The sequence below is a fragment of the Pseudonaja textilis genome, chromosome 9 (assembly GCF_049901715.1).
Source record: "Pseudonaja textilis isolate UNSWEBS1 chromosome 9, rPseTex1.2, whole genome shotgun sequence".
NCBI classification, from domain to species: domain Eukaryota; kingdom Metazoa; phylum Chordata; class Lepidosauria; order Squamata; family Elapidae; genus Pseudonaja; species Pseudonaja textilis.
Window position 1 is genome coordinate 22,989,762 of NC_141998.1, and position 23,891 is coordinate 23,013,652.

Sequence of the window (23,891 nt, forward strand, 5' to 3'; positions counted from 1 at the left end):
ACCATGACCTGGATGACGGAGAATCTCTACAGACTTTTTAGCTATGCAACTTGGATTTCATTTAAGTTTATTTATAAATACAATATGCAATTTGGGATGAACACCCTTGGAACGGTGTGGGAGTAGGAAAAAAACTGCAGACTAGAGGAACCGGGGGCAACACTCAGGTGACCCTGAGGACACAGATAAACCTCCAAGTGGCCTCAACGACCCTCTAAAAGGATGCAAACGACCAGCTGTTTGCAAGAAAGATAAATCCTTCCGTTCCTCTCCATCCAGTCAGAGCTGAAGAAGCTTCTTGGATGAGAAGCGAAATGTCTTCCCAAAAAAGGTCCAGTTGCCTCCTGAAAAAAGCACCTTTGGGACGACCCTGGATGACGGAGAATCTCTGCAGAATCTCACTGACTGTTTCTTCTTCCTTTCCAGAAAAACCTTCGAAACCCAAATGCTGGAAGGAAGGGGTGGCATCTGAAGGAAAAGAAATCACTTTACAATGTAACTCCGTCTCCGGCACAGCCCCTATCATGTACATGTGGCAGCGTGTAGACGCAAAGGGGAAACTTGCCTTTCTGCCGCCCTCCACACGTCACAGTGAGTTCGGCCGGTTCAAACCATCCCGCCGCTTCCCCCGGGAATTATACTATTTCTTATTTTAAAAGCATCACTGTTTACACCAGGCAACTAATTGTACAATGGAATGATACCGTTATGCTGCAAACGTCATTGAATCCTGCCCCTTCGTTTATTTTAGATCTGTCTAATCCTGCCCAAATTATTGTGAAGAATCTCACGTGGACGTTCACAGGATCTTACCAGTGTACTGCCTCCAATGAAGCCGGAGAGGAGAGCTGTGTCGTACAGGTGACAGTGCAGCGTAAGTATGGAAGATCCCTGGAAAGATTTGAACCGAGTTTGGAAAAACTACGGATAACCAGGGTGGGAATCAGAGTATATGTATTCTGCTACGGACTTGTAAGATTCTGTTAATATAGCCCTCCATTTACAACTGTAATTGAGCCCAAATTTTCTGTTAAGTGAGACAGTTATTGAGTTTTTGCCCCACTTTACGACTTTCTTTCCACAGTTGCTAAGTGAATCACTTGTCTTCTTAATGACCCCCCCCCATAATCCCTTACAGTGGGGTGGAGTCTGGGCAACTGAATGGACCTGACGGTGTACTGGCCGGACGCCCTTCCTGTCACCAATGCAGAGTTTGCAGCAGATATTTAACGGTACTCATGGTGCAGAGATCTGCCGCTACCTAGGATTGAACTCACAGCCTCCTGATTGTGAGGCGAGAGCTCCACCTCTAGGCCACCTCACCCCTCATGCTAAGTGAATCGCTGCAGTTGATAAGATTAGTAACAGGGTTGTTAAGCGAATCTGGCTTCCCCATTGACTTTGTCAGGTCACAAAAGGGAATTGTGTATCCTGGGACACAGCAATGGTCATAAATATGAACCAGTTGCCAAGCATCTGAATTTTGGTCAGGTGATCACGGGGATCCTACAAAGGTCATAAGTATGAAAAATGGCCGCAAGTCGCATTTTTCACTGCCGTTGTCATTTTGAACGGTCACTAAATGAACTGTTTTAAGTCAAGGACTACCTGTGTAGCTCCGGTCCCAATAAAGGAGACTATCTGTAGCTCAGGGTTGAAATGAGGGCTCCTTGGTGTTCTCTGAGCTTGGTGGTTTTCTTGCAGGCGTTTCAATACCCAATTAGGGAACATCATCCATGCTAGTCACTAGCATGGATGATGTTACCTAGTTAGGGTAATGAAACGTCTGCAAGAAAACAAAAGCAAGCTCAGGGAGCACCAAGGATCTCTCGTAGTTCTAGTCTTCCAAGGGAATGGGTTTCCTTTTCTACCTTGTGGGACTGAGCCAGTTCTCAGTAGAACATGATTGAATAATCAAAACAGGTGGTGATGTAACGTGAGTCATTGTCACCAGGGCTCCTTCTTCTAGAAAGGGCAGCCACTGGTGCACCAGTCTGAGCTGGGAAAAGGCACGCCCAACCCCAGCATTCATCAGAGCTGTGGGCTGAATAGAACTCTTAAAATGAAGGAGATGTGGTAGCGAAGAGAAAGTGACCTCGCGGAAAGCAGTTACTACAAACAAAATTGCAGCAAAACATTCCTGTGAAATCGATAAAAAAAAAAAATCCTCCTTCCAAGGATTCAATTTGAGCTTCTTTCACTCCATCCAGGACTTAAAATGCTGGATTGAGACCTGTGGAGCATCTCTGGCTGTGCTCGAAGTAGGGATGTATACCTGAGCGTCCTCAGAATATTCATCAAAGTTCACCACCCCACCTTATTCAAAACTTCTCCGGAAAATTTCATGTAGATGTTAAATAACACAGAGACGGTAGCTGGTCCTGTGGGACGCCGGAGCTTTTTCCCACGAGTATCTGCTCATTTAAAAAAAGTGTGACACAATCTTAAAAACAGCCTCCTACTCTGAATCCCAATATGCAGTCCAGAAGGATGCCATGTTTGTCAGGCATCTAAAAGGACTGGGAAGGGTGTGCTTCCTTCATCCGGAATTTCCTGGTATTCAACACCGGAACTTAAAATTTTAACAAATGAAAAGTCTAATGTGCAAAATATGCCAAGACCAAAACATTTTAACATTTTAAATCTAAGCTTGGGAGTCAGCTATGTGAAATATGCAACGCAAAAGCTGAGGCAACACTGAGTACATTTAGGGCAATTAATAGTCTTTATGCAACAAGGTGGATTACAACACTGTTGAATATCTGAAGTGATAAACTACTAGCATTTGCATAATCTGAGATGTGTTGGCTGAGGAAAAATTGAGAAGAAAACAACCAGCCCACTTACTCTAGGGCAGGGTTAATTCAGTTTAACCTGTGCTATAATTTTATTCACAGTTTAGGCATGGAAAATGAAGTCTCCCTTGAATTGAGCTTGTTTCCTGGAGACAACGCAAACATGTCCATGTTGTTTTCTTGCTACTTGCACAAGAAGTGATTCGTCTTCAACTTCTTCCAGAGTAATTCTGCAACTTTCCAAAATAGTGTAGAAACCCTGGGACTTCCTGTTGATCTCTGTCTCAATTACAAATCAGGTGCAATTTGTTTTATCTTTTTCAAGGTCATCCAAAGATGCCCAGGGCTATACCTCCTGTGGCATAAAACAATGAGAATATTCTATCCATTCTGAAAAAGGAATTGAAAATGTCTATGCAACAGATGCCAGAATTACAAAAGCAGTATTTGGCTGTAAAATAAATAAAACTTGGCATTTGTTTCTGAACCAACAGGTCCCCCAAATGTCGGCATCGTTGCCGGAGCAATCTGTGGAGTAATGGGAGTATCCTTGCTCATTGTCTTGGCTGTGTGGCGAACTATCAAAAGGAAAGAAAAAAATAAATATGAAGAAGAGACTCCAAATGAAATCAGGTAATTGCTTCTGTAATAACACTCTAACCCAGGGGTCTCCAACCTTGGCCCCTTTAAGACGTGTGGACTTCAACTCCCAGAATTCCTCAGCCAGCGAAGCTGATCAATGGCTCCCAGCAAAGCTGACTGAGGAATTCTGGGAGTTGAAGTCCACACGTCTTAAAGGGTCCAAGGTTGGAGACACCTGACCATCCAAGTTTCAAAGCCTCTTAATTTTATTACAGAACAGCCTCAGAACTGGAAGGAGAATGTAAATCAGTAATAAAGGGAATGTTTTATGTGCAATTCCAAAATCAATCACCAAATTCAGTTTTAAAGACCACGTAGTAGGGCTCCAAAACATCTCTGAAACCACGTGAAGTGTGTCCAAGTTGTGAGAAATCCTAGAGTGCTCTATGAACTTAAAGAGTCTGTCAAAAATATGTTCTATTTTCAAAGATTTAACTTATTTACTATACCATTTCTTTTCCTGGATTACAATTGCAATGTCCTCTGGAGAAAATAAGGCTAATTTTCTCCCTCTGATACAGGTCTTGATCTTCTATGTAAAACAAATTTACATTTTCAAAGATGGAACGAGGACTTACTTCCTTTCGTGTTTTGAACTATTTAGCCATCAGCATACATGGGAGGGTGCACACTTTTCATAACTTGTTTTCTGTCAAGATGACAATATTCTGTGTTGAATCTACTCTATCATAGCACATCACCTCTTACTAAACATTTCTCGAACTTTCTTTGTGGGGCATTTATGGAAAATTTTCGAAAGTGACTCAACTGGCAACACCCTTATGACTCAAAGGAATCCTGCGGTTTAGTTCTACTTGAATTACATTCCTCCTTTATATTCCTTTAGGTGTTGCAATCTAATCATGCTGACCCCTGCAATTTTTGAGCCATCATTAAAGATCCTCAATAAATCCTTGAATTCGCCTAAACTGATTTTCCTAAAAACATCTCCAAAGGTTTTTTTTTAATTGCATGGAACTTCCCTGTCCCGCCTGCTTGCCTTTTTTTTTCTTTTTTGCTCATCCTTTGCACAGCTTCCATATCTGGATTTTTGTTCATTTCACTGCCAATTCCTGAAAGCCACATAAAAGGCTTTATAAATTAATTGGCATAGGAAGTAGAGAATGCCACAAAACAGCACAAATGGTTTTTTCATATTTAACACAGGAAAACACAAGGAAAAAAACCCTATCATACTTGAGGGAAGTCCAAGAATCAGGGGAAAAGCAATGAATTCTGAATTTGGATTAAAAACTGATTCAAACTGCACTCTGAAGGAGATGAATCTTGGACAACAAGCTTTTAAAAATTAGACAAATCCATGGAAGATTAAAGTATCTACGCACTTTTCGGTAGCATCCATCCTGATCACTTCTGCCGACACCAATTTTAGGTGAACTTGCAGCTCTTTATGGAAATAGAATTCTAAACAATATTTGAACCTTTAGTCTGATCCAACAACCCATTATCTTGTAAAAGGTAGATGATGTTCTCTGTAGGTGTGAATTTCAGTTGAGTCAGAAACAGGGCAATTATGTGGGTCACATACAGCAGCCATCCACCTGAAATTCAATCCCAGAATTCAGACACAAGGACTTGGAAATAGAATCAATTTCTAAAGGCAGGGCTTAAAATCTGAGAGTCAAAGGTTTTATTTGTACATAGGCTCAGGACTGACTAAATTATGGTTTGATGAATTAACCCAACTGCCAGATTCACACAAACCAAAGAGTCATAAAGTAACTTCTGTGTCTAGGTTCCTAAAACTCAAATGAACTATGAATTAGTCAAATGATTTTAGCCTAGCATGTTTGGGAAAATCAAGCTAAGCCAGTGATCAATCATAAGGGGAGAACTAGGACTACAGAAAAAGGATGGCAAGACATTCCTGGAAACAATCAGGAAATTGAAATAAATGTCTTTTCAGACTCTTGGAGCTCTGACTAAAGGTAAGGAGCATTCCTATTCAAATGCAAGCAGCTTATTTTTTAGTATAATTTATTCACAAGATTTCTTCTTCTCAGTCTAATGTATCTTTACCAGGTAATTAATCATGCTTTTATATATAAAAGAATATTATGATTCAGTTGAGGGAGAGCTTTTTATATCGGGAAGGAGTGGTTAGGAAGAGATCTCTCCCAGCTACTTAGAACAAGGTTTCTCAAACTGTGAGGTAGACTCCCTTGGGCAGATACAAGTCCAGGGGAGGAATGAATAACTTTTCAGGTACATTGTTATAATTAATCCACCTTTCCAAAGTTTCATTGTACTGTTTTCATTGTTCATTTCCGTTCATTTTGGTGTCTGGTTTTTAAGGGAGGGATGCACACGCTAAGATCACAAAATTAACAATTAGGTCACGTGCCAGAAAATGCTTTATTTTCAGTCAGTGCCTCTAGAGTATTCTTTTTTGTTCCTTGGTCATGAATAAAAAAAGAGGTTCAAATGCTTTGCCTCCCTGAAGCTTATTACAAGTTGCTTTTACCATACATCAAATAGTTCTGTTCAACAGTTTAACAATAACAATAAAACAAACAATACCAATCTGACTCCAAACATCTGGCTTGTGCAACCAACAAAAATAATGTAACAGCACTGCAGAGAAAATTATTTTTAAAAATGCTACTTCTTTTAACAATGATGGGTGAAAAGTATTTTGTCAACAGGAACAGCTGAGAAAATGTAATTTTCACCGGTCTTGGCTTAAAAAAGCTGCCTATAAATATGTCTAGACTGTTGGGCAGGTAACCCAGAAGATTTGCTAAATCTTGAGCACACCAGGGAATCTGTGTTGTAGGACTGTTACTGGTCTTTTATTACTTGGATTTTCAATCATTTTTGCTTTCGTTTAATCCCAGGGAAGATGCAGAGGCACCCAAGGCCCGATTAGTCAAGCCTGGCTCTTCCTCTTTGGGCTCCAGAAGTTCACATTCTGGTTCTTCTTCAACAAGATCCACAGAAAACAGTGCCTCCCGCAGCCAGCAAACCCTGTCAACAGAAGCTACTCCACACCTAACACCGACGCAGCACAGCCCCCTTGAAATGAATGGCAGGAAAATTGAGCCAAAGAGAAGTAACTACACCAGTTTGATCAAAACGGAAGTGACCTCTACAATGGTGCCTGCTCAAAGTCGAGCTTTCCAAACCGTCTGATTACTGTTCCATCCAGCTCTATCTATATCCATAAATTACATGCACTGCCAACATTATGCAATTATTTTATTTTCCAATGCAACATTGGTTTTCTATAGTCATGCACATACACACAAAGAACAAAAACCCTCAATATTTTTTTATCCTTGTTTTTTGAGGTACAAGCAGACTCGGGAAAGAGAACTCATGTTGACCTTGTAAAAACAATTATTTCTATTTTTTTAATATTTTAATTTTTGAGATTAAAGCTTGGAAGGAGAAAAGGGAATGCTAACACATCAGGAATAGCATTTTGCAGTTTTGGACCCTTTTTTTTTTTTAAAGAATACTGTGGAATAGAGATGTTCCAGTAGAATTCTTAAGGGAAAATGAAATGCATATGTATACAATTGTCTTCTCAATTGTGACCTCTGTTTTTCACTGCTAATGTTAAGTCTGATCAGCTTCAAGAGAAAATTGACAGGACTTTGCATGTGCCCTTTTCTTGAATTATCAATATTTGGACACATCACCAACAAAGCAAAAAACAGTAACTTTGGGGAAAAGCGAAAAGCAGTATTAGATTTTAATTGGTCTTCTTTACTGGAGGGACTTTCTGTGAACATGGAAGTGCATTAATTTAAAAAGGTACGTATGACTGAATACGGCTAAAGAATATAGACATTAGCCCACTGTGACCAAGCTAATGTATTTGTATGTATGTATATATTCATAAATAATAAGCAATTCCACTAAAGGGAATTTATATCCTAATGGATCATTAGAATGTGAGATCAGCATCAAATCCTGAATTCCATTTACAAGTTTTTAAAAATGTTTTTTTTTAAATATTGTTCTCTATGCTGGACATAGTGACATTCATTTTTAGGATGAGTAGTGCCAAAGGGTTTTTTGGGGGAGAGAATTTTTGGTCAGAATACAATGTCATGATTAGTAAACATTTTGAGGTAATAATCTAGAAAATGTGATCATTTGGATGGATATAGCATACTCAAACTTATAAAACTAACAGCAGAATTTAAAGGAGATATAAAGAATGGAAATGAGCTGGAAATGTAGATTCCAGCACTCGTGTTAAAAATGTTTTCATCTCTCCAAAGTGGAAAGACTCATCTATGGACAGAACTAGTATCATCCAGCTTTAACGATAAGAAAATGCAAGTTGTTTGACTTCAAGTGCCAACTAGATTGCAAAGCTGATGAGTTTTAAACTGATATTATTCCGGGGGGATTATTTCCATCACATTCTTAAACACAGTCAGCAAGAAGGAAATAAAAGTACCACTAGACTCATATATTATAAGAGTAATTTATAAATGGTGACTTAGGATTCAAAAGTAGGATGTGCATGTGCTAATACAAGGCAGTCAGTATTACAGATCTTATAAGGCTGTGACAGAAAGCTATTTTCACAAGAAATAAGAAGCAGGTTTCCAGCTATACAACAGACACACTTAATTTAGAAGTCTCCATAACAAAATTTCTGGAGTATCTTGAAGCACATTCAACTATGATTAAAGTCAGCATTGCATGAATTCCTGAGCTGAGTCTTATATATGCTCACTCAGAAGTTAAGAACCAGACATGGCAGGCTTCCTGTCTGCTTGTTTAGAATGTTAGGATTATTTCATCCCTCTCAACCAAGCTAGTTTATCTCTTCACAGACCTTAAACTGAATATTTAAAAAGCAATTTGGCTTACAACCTATCATCAAGTCCCATAACACAGAACTCAACAGGAAGACAGTAAAATCCAAGGCAGACAAACTATTTCATCACTTTACTTATACCAAAGCCCAGCATAATGCAGGTTATCAAATAATGATGAATTATCCCAAGCTGTTTCCACCACCTTTTGAATCAAAAAGCTATTTAAATCTTATTTTAAAGTTGATGTTTAGTGAATGAGGTATAGAAATCAAATAGGAAGATCTGCTACAAAATAGAGCAGACCTATCTTAATTGGGGGTGGGGGGAATATAGGCACTGTTATTTCTGAAAAAGTGACTGACACCTTGACAAAATTCCCATTGGAAAGAATGGGGAATCACAAAATTTAGTATATGGAGACATGTTTCTTGAAAGATAAATTGGCCATACACACTCTATTAGCTTTCAACTTTAATAAACATCCACTGCACAGGAAGTGAAAAATGTTTCCCTAAATTACATGCAAATATATACCAAATCCAAACATGAATCATTCCCAATGCCACCTCAATCATTAGCACAAAAACTATGCTTAAATGTTAGTAAAATGCAACAAAACTCAGACACCCCATTCTATAAATTCATACACACAAAAATGTTTTTTAAAATCCTGAAAGTTCTGCCTTTTAAGTCAGCAAAAAGTATGCATGCACCCCATCTGCCAATTAAGCACCTCTCTACCCCATCAGTGCTCTTTATGGTTATTTTTTTTCAGCTCCTTGGTTTGTGTTCATTCTTCAAAAACCACCTACTCCAGCTATCTAAAACCAACTCCCTTAAATTACCCACATTTCATTTACTTTTCTAAGCCACTCCTTTCCTCTTAGGTCACTCCGTTTTGAAAGTTTACCCTGCAGCAGCCTGTTTCCTTTTTCCTGATAAACCTGAGGCCATCTACGTATCCAATCTTTTTCTTTCCTGAAGCTGTATTTTATCTATGGGGATGCAGAAGTATGTTGAAAGAAAATGGAACAGTAGCAGCAAGGCCTCCCAAATGCCCAAGTGTTGATTTTGTTGTTTTACAAGTCTTTGAACCATTTTCTATTTCAAAAAAAAAGCAATCCATGCATGGGAAGCGTGAAGAAGGACCTGTCTTATAGGGGGCACAGTGGTAGTCCCTCTAAAACTTGATAATCAAGTTACACAGATACAGATATTTTGAACCTGTTTATTTTCACCTGTTTATTTCCACCAATCTGAATTCTATCACTGAAGAGAATAAACGAGATTATAAATTAAATCTAATGTAAGGGAGGGAATTTCTCAGATATTAAGGGAAGAAATTAAATCTAATGTAAGGGAGGGAATTTCTCAGATATTGAGGGAAGAAATTACGGTGCAAGAAAAAAAGTTAAGTCACATCACTAGGATTTCACTGTAAAAGGGAATATTTAAAGCACAACGGCTTCAAATTCATGACCTTAAATAGTATCTCACAAACTCAAACAGCCAATTGTTATTTGTAAAATATTCTTTGAACATTGTTATCTTGTATGCAATTTACTATGTAGTACTATGTATTACTGTTGTACAAATTCCTTTTGTTTTTATTTTTTGAACTGGTAAACTGAGAACACCTTCTTCTTGTCTGCCGTCATCTATAATTTGTGCTCAAGCACAAGCAAAGCAAAAGGGAGTAAATATTTATGTTAAACTATCCTGATTCCACCATTTTGTTTTTAAATAAAGGCTGTCAAACTGCAGTTTGGCTAAACCCAAAGATTAAACTCCTCCGACCAGTTTTTTTTTTTTTTTAATTTCACGGCAAGGTGAACATGTTCAACAATATTTAATGTTGATATTAAAGTGTAAAGATCTTGGATAAATCCAGATAGGGAGCTGTCTGAACAATATTTCTGAATGACCAACTATGGATCTCTGCTTTTTGAGTTGAAAGACAGTCTTTCATTGTTCATTTGGAGGAGGGGGGGAAGCAGGGCCCCCTCCCAATTTGTCCATGTCTCTGCAAATCCTTGGCTCTAAAAAGAAAAAAAGAAAAAAAATCTGCTTTTGCTTCTTGGAATAGTTTGGCCAATCACCTCCTATTCGGATTAAGGAGGAGGAAGAAAATCCTTTCAGGGTCAGGAGAGGCCACGTGGCGCCTGTCAGTTCGGCAGATTTGACTGAAGGAAATCGATTGCGCAGCAGCTCTTTCCATGCAGTCAAGCTCTCGCGGCCTGCATTAAAACGCCTCTAGGGCAAGAGTGTCCCTGAGCATGAGCAGAGCGCCGCCCTCTCCTTGCTTCACAGCTAAGGGGGCTTTGACAACGGAGCGAGCTTAACCCCAACGATGCTTTTTCAAGAGGCAACTGGACTTTCTGGGTTAACTCCCCCACATCTCTTCTCCTTTGCTGCCGGGGAATATGGGGAGGGGGTGTAGTCCAATATCAGGCGAGCGGGGGTTGCGGGGGGGGAGGGGAGTTCAAACGGCGTGAACCGGGAAAGAGGCGTCCGCGGCTTCGTTCCAAAAAGGGATTCTTTCGTCGAGCGCGTCCTCGGCTAACCCCAGTCGTGGCCCTTCGCCAACGCCCTGCAGCAACCCCACCTCGCTCCGGCGCCATTTTGTCCAACGGTTCCTCCTCGGCTTTCCTTCAAGGAGACGACTCGGCTGGCCACGCCCACCGCCTTCCCGCGCACCGATTCAACCCGCGCCCTGATTGGCCAGGCGGCCTCTCGGTCGACCCACGCTGCGTTGGAATTGGCTCCTTTTGTCTCTTTAGCGTTTCCCAAGCACGGAACGTTCGGTCCCCTCTTTCCTTTCTCTAAAGGGGGCTCACACACACACCCCCCACACACACCGCCCTTCGGGCAAAGTATGCAAATCGTGGAACGCCACTCTGGGAAGCCATTGGCTCCCTTCTCAGAACACAAAGGGAAGAGCAAGCCTCCTCTCGTTCTCTTTGTCTCGCCTGTTCATGCAAATAAAGCGCGCCGTGAGGGAAAGCCATTGGCTCCCGGAGACGTCATCCAGTTCCGAGACCCGCCTCGCGCTCTTGGGAGGGATGAACGTTCTAGAAAAAAGGAAAGAGGAAGAAAGAAGCGCGGCAAAAAAAAAAAAAAAAAGCCGGCCGGCACCCCTTGACTCATGCGCCTCCCTGACCCCGCCCTCTTCTTCCCCCTTCCTCCGGCTTTATTACGTCACGGGCTGCTGCGGCAGCCATTGGCGGGAGGCCGGCCTGCGGGCCTATGGGATTGGCTCGCTGGCCGGAAAGAGGCGTAACTCTTCTGGAAGGTTCTCCAGAGGTATATAAGGTCCGTGGCCGGCCCGGGAAAGCCGCTTTCTACTCTTGGCCGGTCTCGTGGCGTCTTTTGTATAGATTGGTCCACGCGAGAGAAACAGGTAATTATGACTTTTTTATTTTATTTTCCTGGCCAGAAGGAAGCAGCAATAGCTGGAAAGCTGCTTTTTGCATTCTTAAATAATTAAGAGTATATATTTTTTGCTGGGTTTTACTTTATTTCCCCCCCCCCCTTTTGTGCTAGTAAGAAACGAATAGGGCTGCTGGCTTCTACGGAGTGCAAATGCAGAGAGGGATGCTTTTTTTTTGGCGGGGGGGAAGGAAGGCGACTTTTTCTCTTCTCTTCCTCCTGCTCTGTTTCTCAAGGTGACCTGCATTTGGTCCGGCCTGGATCCTCTCCCTCCTTTCTAGCCGAGCCTTTGTCTGAAGCCTCCCCGCAGTAAAAAGAGGAAGGTTGCTGGGAAAGGGAGGAGGCGTGCAAAAAAAAATGGTGTGGGGGGGTTTGCATTGCGTTATATTACAGCAGGGCTGCTTTTCAAAACCCCCCCGCCTTTTTAAAAACTGGCTTACAACCCCCCCTCCCTTGAAAAGCATTTGGCGTTGCAAATCTCTACTCTTCCCCCCCCCCCCACAAACCTGGGATCGAGGCTGATGGCGGTTAAGGCGATTAACCTCTCCTTTTCGCCTGGATTGGGGATGGGGGGGGTGGGAGAGAAGGCACCTTCCTCCCTGACCCAATTACGGTAACATGAGAAGGGAAAAGGGAGGCATTTCATAGGGAAAAATAGCCTTGTGAAATCCCCCCCCCCCGCACTTTTCCCTGCGTAATGCAGAGCAAGGCTGGTTCCTTTTAGCACTGATAAGGCTACGTAGTTGGGTCAAGAAACGCCTGCGGGAAAGTCTGTCTCTCTCGGGAAGCACCCCATAATCCTCATTCCACAGTCCTTATTCTCTCTTCCACCCCCCCAATACTTTTTTCCCTCTCTTCCACCCCCCCCTTTCTAGCCTTGATGAGGTCATCGGGTTGGGTAACGAACCGCCCGCGAGAAAACTCCCCAAAGCGCACCCCCTTTCTCTCCGCGAACTCCCACCTTCTTCAACTGATGAGGTCACCGAGTTGGGTCCTGAAACGTCTGCGAGGGAAGAAAAAAAAAACCAAATTAAGAGACCACCCCCATAATCTCCCCTTTCCTCTCCGCACATGCCCACCTGCCCTGATATCACCGAGCTGGGTCTTGAGATGTCTGGCAAGTCAACCCGCCAAACTGCTTTCTCTCCTCCCTTTCTTTCCCCAGTTGGATCCCTGCTACAAATTCTCTCGGGGGAGAAAAAGGGCTTCTGCCCGGCTTAAGCCGAGCGAGGGACGCAGGGAAAAAAAAAAGCCTTGCTTCTCTTCCCTCCCCCCGTTTTAATGCTTTCAATAAGGCCTTCAGGGAGGCAGCTGTAAGGGAGAAAAGCCGGCGAAAGGAGGGGGGGCGACTATTCTCAACGAACCCCGGGTCCTTTGTGGCTTGCAAGACCGAGAAAGGGAGGAGGGCGAGAAGCAGCAGCAGCTCCGGGGCCTCTTTTCCTCCGAGTGCGGGGGCGCAAAAAATACAACCCCCTCCTTCAAAAAAAAGGGGGGGTCTGCCAGTTGCTTGCTCTTGCTGGCACGTGCTCGGCAGCGCGCTCTTCCGGACCCGGGCAGCGCAGCACGTGGTGCGGCCGAAGCCCCGCCCCTTTCCCCCCCTCCGACGTTCCACACGGGGCTTCCCCCCAGGGGCGTCGCCACGTGGTCGCTCCAATGAATGAACGAACGAGGAAAAAGGATGGAATTCTCTCCAAGGTTATGAAATTGCTCCCCGGTTTGGATATGGCAAAGGTGGGGTTTTTTTGCGGGGGGGTTAGGTGAGTTGATTTGTATATTGGGATAAATTACATAAAATTTTTTAAGTTTTTTTAATTTTAAAGTGTTTTCAACTCATCTATTTTTACTCATAAACATTTTGAATACAGTGTATTGTCAGGGTGTATAGTTTACAGAAAAGCAAAAATATTAAAACATACTAATTTAAATATACTAATATTAAAACATTATATTAACAGTAATAGTGTAACCCAATATTTGTAACTAGATTTTTCTTTATATTAGCTTATTTACAGTTGTATTGGGTTACATTTGGCACATTTTATAATTATACTAAATCATCTTTATATTAAGTTCATACATAGCAATAATTTTCGTCTAGTTTCTACCTCTACTTCTCAGCTTCATTCAAAGAGTGACTAGTTTGAAATGGTTTCAAGCCAAACTTTTCCCCTTTTTTAAGGGGTCTTGGACTGCAACACTGCAGAATTTCCTAACCAGCCCCAATGATGTTTATTATTAGAATTTGTCAAACAAAAATAAAAATACAATGACAGGGACAATAGGCATGTTAGTGCACTTACGCGCACCCCCTCTATGGACCACTTAAAAAGTCTACTGAAGTCAATTTGTGACTGAAACTCTGAAAATTAGTAGCTGAAACAACTGAATCAGGTAGGGTATTCCAGACTTTAACAACTCTTATTACAGAAATCATTTTTTACAGTCAAGTTAGAACAAATTTAAAGTGGTTATTAGTGTATTATTGCGATTAAAACAAAAAAGGTTATTTCTGTTGACGGGGGAATACTAGGAATTGAAGTCTAGACACCTTAAAAGGTGCAAAATTTGGTTTAAGGGGTTGGACCTCTTCTAGGTGCCCAGGTTGAACAACTAACGCTTGCTTTAGGTGAGAAGCAAGAGAGGGCCTGGTTCTCTCTAGGTGACAAAATATCTTGTTTTTATCTTTGCAGTTCACCATGTCTAAGGGACCATCTGTCGGGATTGATCTGGGCACCACCTATTCCTGCGTTGGGGTCTTCCAACATGGCAAGGTGGAAATCATTGCCAACGACCAGGGGAACAGGACTACGCCAAGCTACGTGGCGTTCACAGATACGGAGAGGCTGATTGGCGATGCTGCAAAGAACCAAGTGGCAATGAATCCCACAAACACAGTTTTTGGTACGGAGTCATGTCTCAAAAGGCTTAGTGTAGAAAAGCATAACATTTTGGGGGGGTATACCTACAAATATGCTGCTTTAAAAGCCTTCAACTTTCCATTGCTCTGTAACAATGTAGACCAGGGTTCCCAGTCTTCTATACCCCGCACCCCTAGAAGCTTCTGATATATTCTTGCACCCCTTATAAAAGTAAATAATTACAAGTATATAATTATGCATATACACTAATTTAGAAACTTCTAAACCCATGTTTTCGCACCCCCTGGAACAGGGGTCTCCAGCCTTGGCCACTTTAAGACTTGTGGACTTCCAACTCCCAGAATTCTTCAGCCAGCATCATTCTTCTGCCCCTCATCTCGCACCCCCAGTTGGGAATCCCTGATATAGATAATTGCAGTGACCAACGTTCACAGCTCTGGCACCATTCTAACACTCGATTGCCAAAAGTGGATTTCTGTTTACTGAAGCAGTGGAAACTTAATTTATAATTCTCCAGGGCCTCTGTGAACATAATAGGTTTTGAAAATGGAGCCTTTCAAGTTTTGTTTTGTTTGCAGCAGCCTTTGTTAATTATAAAACCGCAAAATTGCAACCTTGGCTTAATTTGAAGAGTTGGCGTTTTAAACTTGTACAACATGTGTTTTAATGTGCACCTTTTGAATAAGGAGCGGTTTAAATTAAGCAGCATGTAACATCTAACACTTATCTCCCCCCCCCCACAAAAAATAGATGCCAAGCGTCTGATTGGCCGCAGGTTTGATGATGCTGTAGTCCAGTCGGACATGAAGCATTGGCCCTTTACAGTCGTGAACGATGCCGGCAGGCCCAAAGTCCAAGTGGAATACAAAGCAGAATGCAAAAGCTTTTATCCCGAAGAAATTTCTTCCATGGTGCTAACAAAAATGAAGGAGATTGCAGAGGCCTATCTAGGAAAGGTGAGCTGCTCGAACGTGGGGAAAGAGTGTCACAGTGTAATCTAAGCTGCTACAGCGGTGCTTCTCTTACCAACTTTTAAGGTGTGTGGACTCAACTCCCAGAATTCCTTGGGGAGTTTCGAGTCTACACAACTTAAAAAGTGTTGAGGTTGAGATCCACTATTCTAGGCACTTTCCATGCTTTTATAACTTTTTTCTTTAAAAAAATATATCTTTTTTCCCCCCTTTCTCCAGACTGTTACAAATGCCGTGGTCACAGTCCCTGCTTACTTCAACGATTCCCAGCGCCAGGCCACGAAAGATGCTGGAACCATTGCTGGCCTCAATGTGCTCCGAATTATCAATGAACCAACCGCAGCTGCTATTGCTTACGGCTTGGACAAAAAAGTGAGTGGTTGAATGTGAAGGTTGGAGAATCTTACATGCATAGGATATGGGGGAATCCTAAATCCTTGGGGCGGGGGGAGCAGGAGTCTGGCTTGGGTTTTTCCATTGGTAATGTTCCTGTTAGTGTTCCAAGTAATGCGCCCATTGAAAGCAGGTAGATTCCTCAAAGAACAGGTATATTGGGCCAACTGGTGAAAACCAACTGAAAGTTCCTGTGGTATTCGCCTAATTTAAATGAAAGTTCCCCCTCCTCCCTCTGAGGTCATTGATCACATTGTCCAATACCTGTGCTGGCCGGTTGCTTGGTTATTCTACTCCTTTCCCAGCCATTCCCATTTGGCAGCCATGAAGAAGCTGCCAAGAGGGCCTCAGCCAGGTTTGCTTCAGGGTTTGACTATTCCCTTTTTCCTCCCGTTCTCCCCCAGGTCGGTGCCGAGAGGAATGTGCTCATCTTCGATCTGGGTGGCGGCACATTCGATGTCTCCATCCTGACCATCGAAGACGGCATCTTTGAAGTCAAATCGACGGCAGGAGACACCCACCTGGGAGGCGAAGACTTCGACAACCGCATGGTCAACCATTTCATCACCGAGTTCAAGCGCAAGCACAAGAAGGACATCAGCGAGAACAAGCGGGCTGTCCGGCGCCTGCGCACGGCCTGCGAGCGGGCCAAGCGCACCCTGTCCTCCAGCACTCAGGCCAGCATCGAGATCGACTCCCTCTATGAGGGCATTGACTTCTACACGTCCATCACCCGGGCGCGCTTCGAAGAGCTGAATGCCGACCTGTTCCGTGGCACACTGGACCCCGTGGAGAAGGCACTGCGGGACGCCAAGCTGGATAAATCCCAGGTGCACGACATCGTGCTGGTTGGTGGCTCCACCCGGATTCCCAAGATCCAGAAGCTCCTTCAGGATTTTTTCAACGGCAAAGAACTCAACAAGAGCATCAACCCAGATGAGGCCGTAGCCTATGGTGCAGGTAATGGGACTGCAACTCCACCTTGCCAATTCAGAAACAAGTGTTTTATAGCAGAGGTCTCCAAACTTTGCAACTTTCAAGACTTGTGGACTTCAGCTCCCAGAATTCCTCAGCCAGCCATGCTTTGCTGGCTGAGGAATTCTGGGAGTTAAAGTCCACAAGTTGCAAATGTTGGGTACCCACATTTTATAGAGTTGGTGGCTGCTGCATTAACACTTTACATAGCATCCTATTAGATGCCATGTTTTTCTATGTATAAAGACACCTTTTCTTTAAAATACTTGAAAACTAAGGTGTGTCTTGTACACAGGCAGTGGGGAAGGCCACACATATACCAGTTGAGCCTCTATCTCAAGGGTCTTCAAACTTTTAAGACTTTGTGGACTTCAACTCCCAGAATTCCTCAGCTAACATGACTGGAGGAGGAATTCTGGGAGTTGAAGTTCACAGGTCTTAAAGCTGTTGAGTTTGGAGACCCCTGCTCTTATCTTATATGCAGCTCTGTCATTCCCCTCTATTGTAGTGGTTTCCTGGATCACATTGCCCCTCTAGGTTTCGTCTCGATTGTTCCTGTGATGCATTTCCTGTTCTTGTATTACTCTAACGAAGGGTTTCTGCACAATGATGGCTACAAGATACACAGAAAAATACAGTAAATCTTGTAACGATCTATGAATGTAATTTCTATTATCCTTAAAATCCTCCATGACTTTAACCAGGATTTGAGCAAGAAAAGTTGTTTCTGACATTTTGGATAGGATGCTAAATCTCTTGAATTTTTATTCCCTTAGCTGTTCAAGCTGCCATTCTCTCTGGGGACAAATCTGAAAACGTGCAGGACCTGTTGTTGCTGGATGTGACTCCTCTCTCCCTCGGTATCGAGACAGCTGGTGGCGTCATGACCGTCCTGATCAAACGCAACACCACAATCCCTACCAAGCAAACTCAGACGTTCACCACGTATTCGGATAACCAGCCAGGGGTGCTGATTCAGGTAGGCAAAACCCACAGGAAGGGGGGTCTTTGTGGAGGAGGAGGATTAGTTGTCACAATTGCTGAAGTGTGCTTTAAGACAGGGGTCTCCAACCTTGGCCACTTCTTAAGACTTGTGGATTTCAACTCCCAGAATTCCTCAGCCACTTTTGGCAACTGTAAGACTTACGGACTTCAACTTTGAAGTCCACAAGTCTTAAAATTTGCCACGGTTGGCACAGCTTTAAGAAGCTGTGTCACTCATTCCCTCTTGGAGCTTCACCAAGCAGGGTGCACAGACCATGGTGTTGGTTGCAATGATGAAGGTTCCAAAACCATTCGTAGTTTCCACCAGAGGTTGAAAAAAACCAATGTTGGCTTAAATTACCTTCCTTGGATGTCTGAGCGACCAACTCCCTGGATCAAAAGGTGCCTGGTTTGTCTTCAGGGCTGCATCTTTTAAGCACCTAAGAACTGGGAAATTGGAGTCACCTTATTAACATTTCTAGTAGGTGGACTTACAACTCCCATCTTCTTCCACCAGTCTGGCTTAGACATCTGGGGACAAAGACTTTTCTCATAAGTGGGGAAATTTTCCCACAGTTGGAATTCTCCTTAGCTTTAGCTCGGCCCTGCCTAAACCTCTGCTTGCCTTCTCAGGTGTATGAGGGAGAGAGAGCAATGACCAAGGACAACAACTTGCTGGGCAAGTTTGAACTCACCGGCATTCCTCCGGCTCCCCGGGGCGTCCCTCAGATTGAAGTCACCTTTGATATTGATGCCAATGGCATCCTCAACGTTTCCGCCGTCGATAAGAGCACAGGCAAGGAGAACAAGATCACCATCACCAATGATAAAGGTGAGCATTCCGTTAAGAGGCTACTGGGCACGGCCTCCAGAAATCGTGGGCGCTACTGGAGGTTTTTAAGAGTTGCTAAAGGGATGCGGTGCTCAACAAGCTCAGCCGTTCGTTAACTCAGCCGTTCAAATCCCTAGCTCTGTAATGGAGTGAGCACCCATTACTTGTCCCAGCTTCTGCCAACTTAGCAGTTCAAAAGCATGTAAAAATGCAAGTAGAAAAATAGGGACCCCTTTGGTGGGAAGTATTCTGTATGCCTTCAAAGGCATATAGTCATGCCACATGACCACGGAGATGTCTTCGGACAGCACTGGCTCTTCGGCTTTGTAAAAGAGATGAGCATGTATGTGTGAGGGGAACCTTTACCTTTTACACAAGTCACTTGCCTGAAATAGTACAGATTCTCCTGCTTTTGAGCAAGGGGCCTGTACTCCCTTCCAGCTCATTCACTCATTGCTTGGAGCTCATCAGCCATTTTTCAGTCACCATTGAAAAATGGCCATAGGTCAGTTTTCTGTGCCGTTGTAACTTTGGTCGCTCAGCGAACTGTTGCGAGTCAAGAATGACTTGTATTTTATTTGCCTTGACGTATTCAGTGGGCCTTAAAAATTTTATCCTTTAACCTCACTCGGCCAAAACTGAGCATGAATATAACTTGATTAACAAGTTGGCTCTTGACTTCTCTGCCATATCTTCAAATACTCTGGAATGGCTTTGCTTCAAACAGTAGTACCGCATTTTGGGATTTACTAGGTGAGTTTTGTTGTGGGAGGGAATAAATTTACCGAGGATCCCCCGTCTTTCCATAGGTCGTCTCAGCAAGGAAGACATTGAGCGTATGGTGCAAGAGGCTGAGAAGTACAAGGCTGAAGATGAGAAGCAGAGAGACAAGGTGTCGTCCAAGAACTCCCTAGAATCCTACGCTTTCAACATGAAGGCAACTGTGGAGGATGAGAAGCTGCAGGGGAAGATCAACGATGACGACAAACAGAAGATCTTGGACAAATGCAACGAAATCATCAACTGGCTGGATAAAAATCAGGTTTGTGGCAAAGTGTGGGGTATTCTTTGCAGAGGTTTAGCGGCATTGCCAATGACGCCGCTTTGGAGGAATCCCTTACAAGGGATAATTTTAGGGGGTCGCGAGGATGAAGGTTCCAAAACCATTCGTAGTTTCCACCAGAAGGTTTGAAAGGACCTATGTTGGCCAGAACACCTTCCTTGGATGTCTGAGCGACCCTATCACAGTTGCATCACATAATTTCCAATTCTGTTGAAAATGGCTTGACTTTTGGAAGTCAACCAGCCCCGCCCTCTTCTCTCGAGAAAACACTTTTTTCTTTTTCTGAGCCATTTCTGAGACGCCACAACAAGCAGGCATCTCTATAAGAGATCAATAGCGTGCTGGTTGCTGTTACTTAAGGGAGACCTTCTTGGGTTTTTAAAATATTTTCCAGAATTGCAAATTTGTCAAGAGTGTTTGAAGCGTGACTATTATTATGAGACAAACCCAGGAGCAAAACGGACTTAGACATTTAACAGTGGTTTATATACAAGAGTTAAATATAGAAAATACATGTGGCAGGCAAAATACCTTACAAGCAAGCAAATCTTTTTAATCATAAGAACTGCAATGAATACTGAATACAAAGAGTGAACACTCCCTCTAAGGGCTGCCTTATATAAACACCTCTTAAAGGGATAAACACCTTTTAAAGGGAAAACCCATGCTATGCTGATTTATATTACACTCACTGCTGCTGGTCACCTTAATACTTAATAGATCTTAATAAAATAAATAATACTTTAATAAATCTTAATACCTCCCCAAAAATCACACAAGGTTATTCTAGGACTGTCAAGACTTCCTTGAAGGGTTCAACACATTTCTCCTTCCCTGTATTTTTTAGACGGCTGAGAAGGAAGAATTCGAGCACCAGCAGAAAGAACTGGAGAAGGTCTGCAATCCCATCATAACCAAGCTATACCAGAGTGCTGGCGGGATGCCCGGTGGGATGCCCGGCAGCTTCCCTGGGGGCGGCGCACCCCCCTCCGGAGGAGCATCTTCTGGACCAACCATTGAGGAGGTTGACTGAGGTGTCCCGAGACATTACACTCCACGGGCCACCTTCAGAACTTGAAGGACTGAAGACAAGGGCATTCTTGATACTTTGACTTATGTGTGCACAGGGAAGGGGAGCAAACCACTGCACTTTACCAGTATCAGTACTGTATAAGGAACAAGTGAACATGTAACTCCAATCCCAATAAAACTTATTTAATTGGCAATGTGGAACTTCTTGTGCTTTTTCTTAAAACCTTTCTTTGGGCACTTTTTAAGGAAAGTTGAATGAATGGTAGCCAACCCTTGGGTTGTGCAGCAATCTAGATCCATGTTTCTCAAAGGTTGCTCGTTCAACAGGCCACTGGACTTTCTGGTTCTTCTTTTGAAGATGCTTCGCTCCTCATCCAAGAAGTTTCTTCAGGTCTGGATGGTGGGGAATGGAAGGATTTATATTCCTTGCAGACAGTTGGTTATTTGCGTCCTTTTAGAGGGTCATTGAGGCCAACTGGAGGTTTATCTGTCTAGCTAAAATAATGCAAATGACCAGCTCTCTGCAAGGAGGATAAACCCTTCCATTACCTACTCATCCAGTCAGAGCTGAAGAAGTTTCTTGGATGAGAAGCGAAACATCTTCAAAGAAATCCAGTTGCCTCTTGAAAAAGCACCTTTAGGACAACCGAATGACCTGGATGACTTGAGAATTTCCACAAACCTAGATCTGCCTTTCTCAAAGCTTGACAGCCGTATGGATTTCACTCAGAATCCCCCAGCTGTGAATCCATACTATCAGAAGAATTCTGGAAGTTGGAAGTCTGCACGGGTTCAAGCTCAATATTTGAAAACATCTAGATTTTCGTGTCAAATTGGAGGAGGTGATCCGCTCTTAACCTATAATTAGAAAAAGCCAGAACACTAAGATGTCCAGCTGCAGATAAACCTCCATGATTTGGGTAAAATTGCCAAACAGATATAGTAAAAAGCATAAGTATGTACCAATGCTGGGTTAGGTTCACCTGAAATTGAGCAAAAGGGATCAGCCTGTCTGGTTTTTGATCAGGAAACAACTTGGTTTCACCTATGGGAGAATAGTGGGAGAATAAATAAAAGTGCGCATTTTGTTGAGAAAAGGAAGAAAGCTTTCTATTCTCACTTTTGTGCTAGTCTGAAATAAGCATTGACTAGGTGTATAATACAGTGTTAAAGCAGGTTAATCAACTGGATTTCCAATGAAAGCTACTGAAGAGCATTGAATGTGGGATTTACAAGAACTGGAATCCAGAATTGGAATACAAAATATCCAAAATGAGATGAACACCTGAATGAGAAATTCGTGGCATGCCCCAAACTAGAGAATAAATACAGAGCCATAGATTAACTGTCCAAGCCCCTAAGAAAACATTAATTCTGACAAAGGGAAAATAGATTTAATTCTACATGTATTAATGGTAGCAAGAATTGTGTTCACACGGTGGAAAAATGAAGAGATCTCTACAGATGAAAATGTTATAGAAATATTAGAATGTGGTGAGATAGATAGATTAACACTGAAAAGAAAAGGGAGAAACTTTCTTGACATGGGAGTTTTACAGATGGTTAACTAACAGAATTGGAGTAGAATAAAGATCTGAAAGACCTTTTTGTAATCTGTTTTGCAATTATTACTGATAAATTTATTCTTATCATGATTAATATTGAATTTCTACTTAAAGCTAATTGTGTCCAGACAACATGCTGTTCAGATAGATATGGAATTTTTATGTGATATATAAAAATTAATTTTTTATATTTACATGACGGTAAAAAAAGAAAACCCCAATCTTCTTGCTTTGATATTCAAATTTCACAGCAAGTGACATTCAGCATTTATCTCTGCTTTTGGTTTGAAATGGGATTTTTTTCACATTATGGGGTCCAAGGAACTTCGAAGTGGGAACAAACAGAAAATGGTGTGCTAATGAAAGTCACTGCATCATCTCTTGTACTCTGAGCTGGGTCATTTCTACCCACATAGAATTTAATGTTAGATCAATACTTGAAATGCATGAATAAACAAGATGATTAAATAGAATCAAAAGGTTTGGGGATTTTAGAAATTTGCTACTTAATTCCGTATAGGGAACAACCTTGTGGAGCTTCAAAATACTCCATAAAATACAGTAATTTAGGAAGGGTGGAGGCTGAAAGAATTGGTGGAATTGATTTCTGTCTTAAAGAAGGACCAGGGGTGACATGATAGTGTTAAAATATCTCAGGGGCTGCCCCAAAGAAGAGGGAGTCAAGCTATTCTCCAAAGCACCTGAAGGCGGGACAAGAAGTAATAGATGGACACTCATCAAGGAGAGAAGCAACCCAGAACTAACGATAAATTTCTTGACAGTTAGAACAATTAATCAGTGAAACAACTTGCTCCAAAAGTTGTGGGTGCTCCAACATTGGAGGCTTTTAAGAAGAGATTGGACAAACATTTGTCTGAAATATGGTATAGGTTGGACTAGAAGACCTCCCAAGATTCCTTCCAACTCTTGTTATTCTTTGCCTGGAATTGGTTTCCTTTTCGCAGTCTAGCTTCTAAGCCCAAACCAGGTGCTGTCCATGCTGGGACATATAGTCCTCAACTTACAACCATTCATTTAGCAATGGCTTGAAGGTGCAGCCACATTGAAAAGAAGTGACTTCCAAATGGTCCTCACCCTTGTGACCATCACAGCATCATCATCAAAATTCAGGTGCTTGGCAACTGGTAGATATTCGTGGACAGTTGTAGCATCCTGAAATCACATCATCACATCTGCTCACCTTCCCAGCCGCTTTCCAACAAGCAAAATCGATGGGAAAACAACCGTGGCAAAAAAAATAAAAAATAAAAGTAGCAAAATCAGATGCAACTCAATTATTTTGCTTAACGACTGAAACTCTGTCCCTAATTGTGGGTGGTCCTAAGCTGAGGACTACCTATATTGTTACAGGCCCACTTAAGTTGCTCCACAATCGAAAGTGTCCAGCTGGTTTAATCTGGCTGCATCCGTTCAGGCCAAAATGTTGCTTTTGTCCACCAGAGGTCAGACGTCGTTAATTTATGGAAGGTATTTATTTATTTATTTTCCTGCCTCCCTTTTTGTAGAGA

At 42.5% G+C, this 23,891-nt stretch overlaps 2 protein-coding genes and 2 non-coding genes across 4 annotated transcripts in view; all 4 read left to right on the forward strand.

Annotated features, from left to right (window-relative positions):
- CLMP (CXADR like cell adhesion molecule) overlaps positions 1 to 9,882 on the forward strand; it is a 45,555-nt gene extending 35,673 nt beyond the window's left edge. The window contains exons 4-7 of the mRNA XM_026709083.2: positions 427 to 591; positions 752 to 874; positions 3,290 to 3,428; positions 6,296 to 9,882. Of these exons, the coding sequence (XP_026564868.2) occupies positions 427 to 591; positions 752 to 874; positions 3,290 to 3,428; positions 6,296 to 6,590 (722 nt within the window). The 3' untranslated portion in view covers positions 6,591 to 9,882. The remainder of the gene's footprint in view (positions 1 to 426; positions 592 to 751; positions 875 to 3,289; positions 3,429 to 6,295) is intronic.
- A 1,176-nt stretch (positions 9,883 to 11,058) lies between these two features.
- Positions 11,059 to 20,991, forward strand: HSPA8 (heat shock protein family A (Hsp70) member 8). Its single transcript, XM_026708971.2, has 9 exons — positions 11,059 to 11,639; positions 14,359 to 14,569; positions 15,298 to 15,503; positions 15,738 to 15,890; positions 16,316 to 16,871; positions 17,663 to 17,865; positions 18,504 to 18,702; positions 19,512 to 19,744; positions 20,613 to 20,991. Exons 2-9 carry the CDS (start codon positions 14,365 to 14,367, stop codon positions 20,796 to 20,798), a joined length of 1,941 nt encoding a protein of 646 aa, XP_026564756.1. The 5' UTR covers positions 11,059 to 11,639; positions 14,359 to 14,364; the 3' UTR covers positions 20,799 to 20,991.
- On the forward strand, positions 18,156 to 18,252 carry LOC113441963 (small nucleolar RNA SNORD14). The gene has a single exon (XR_003374922.1). It is a non-coding gene; the product is annotated as a small nucleolar RNA SNORD14 (small nucleolar RNA).
- On the forward strand, positions 19,843 to 19,939 carry LOC148125062 (small nucleolar RNA SNORD14). Its single transcript, XR_015744701.1, has one exon. It is a non-coding gene; the product is annotated as a small nucleolar RNA SNORD14 (small nucleolar RNA).
- Positions 20,992 to 23,891: the final 2,900 nt, after the last annotated feature.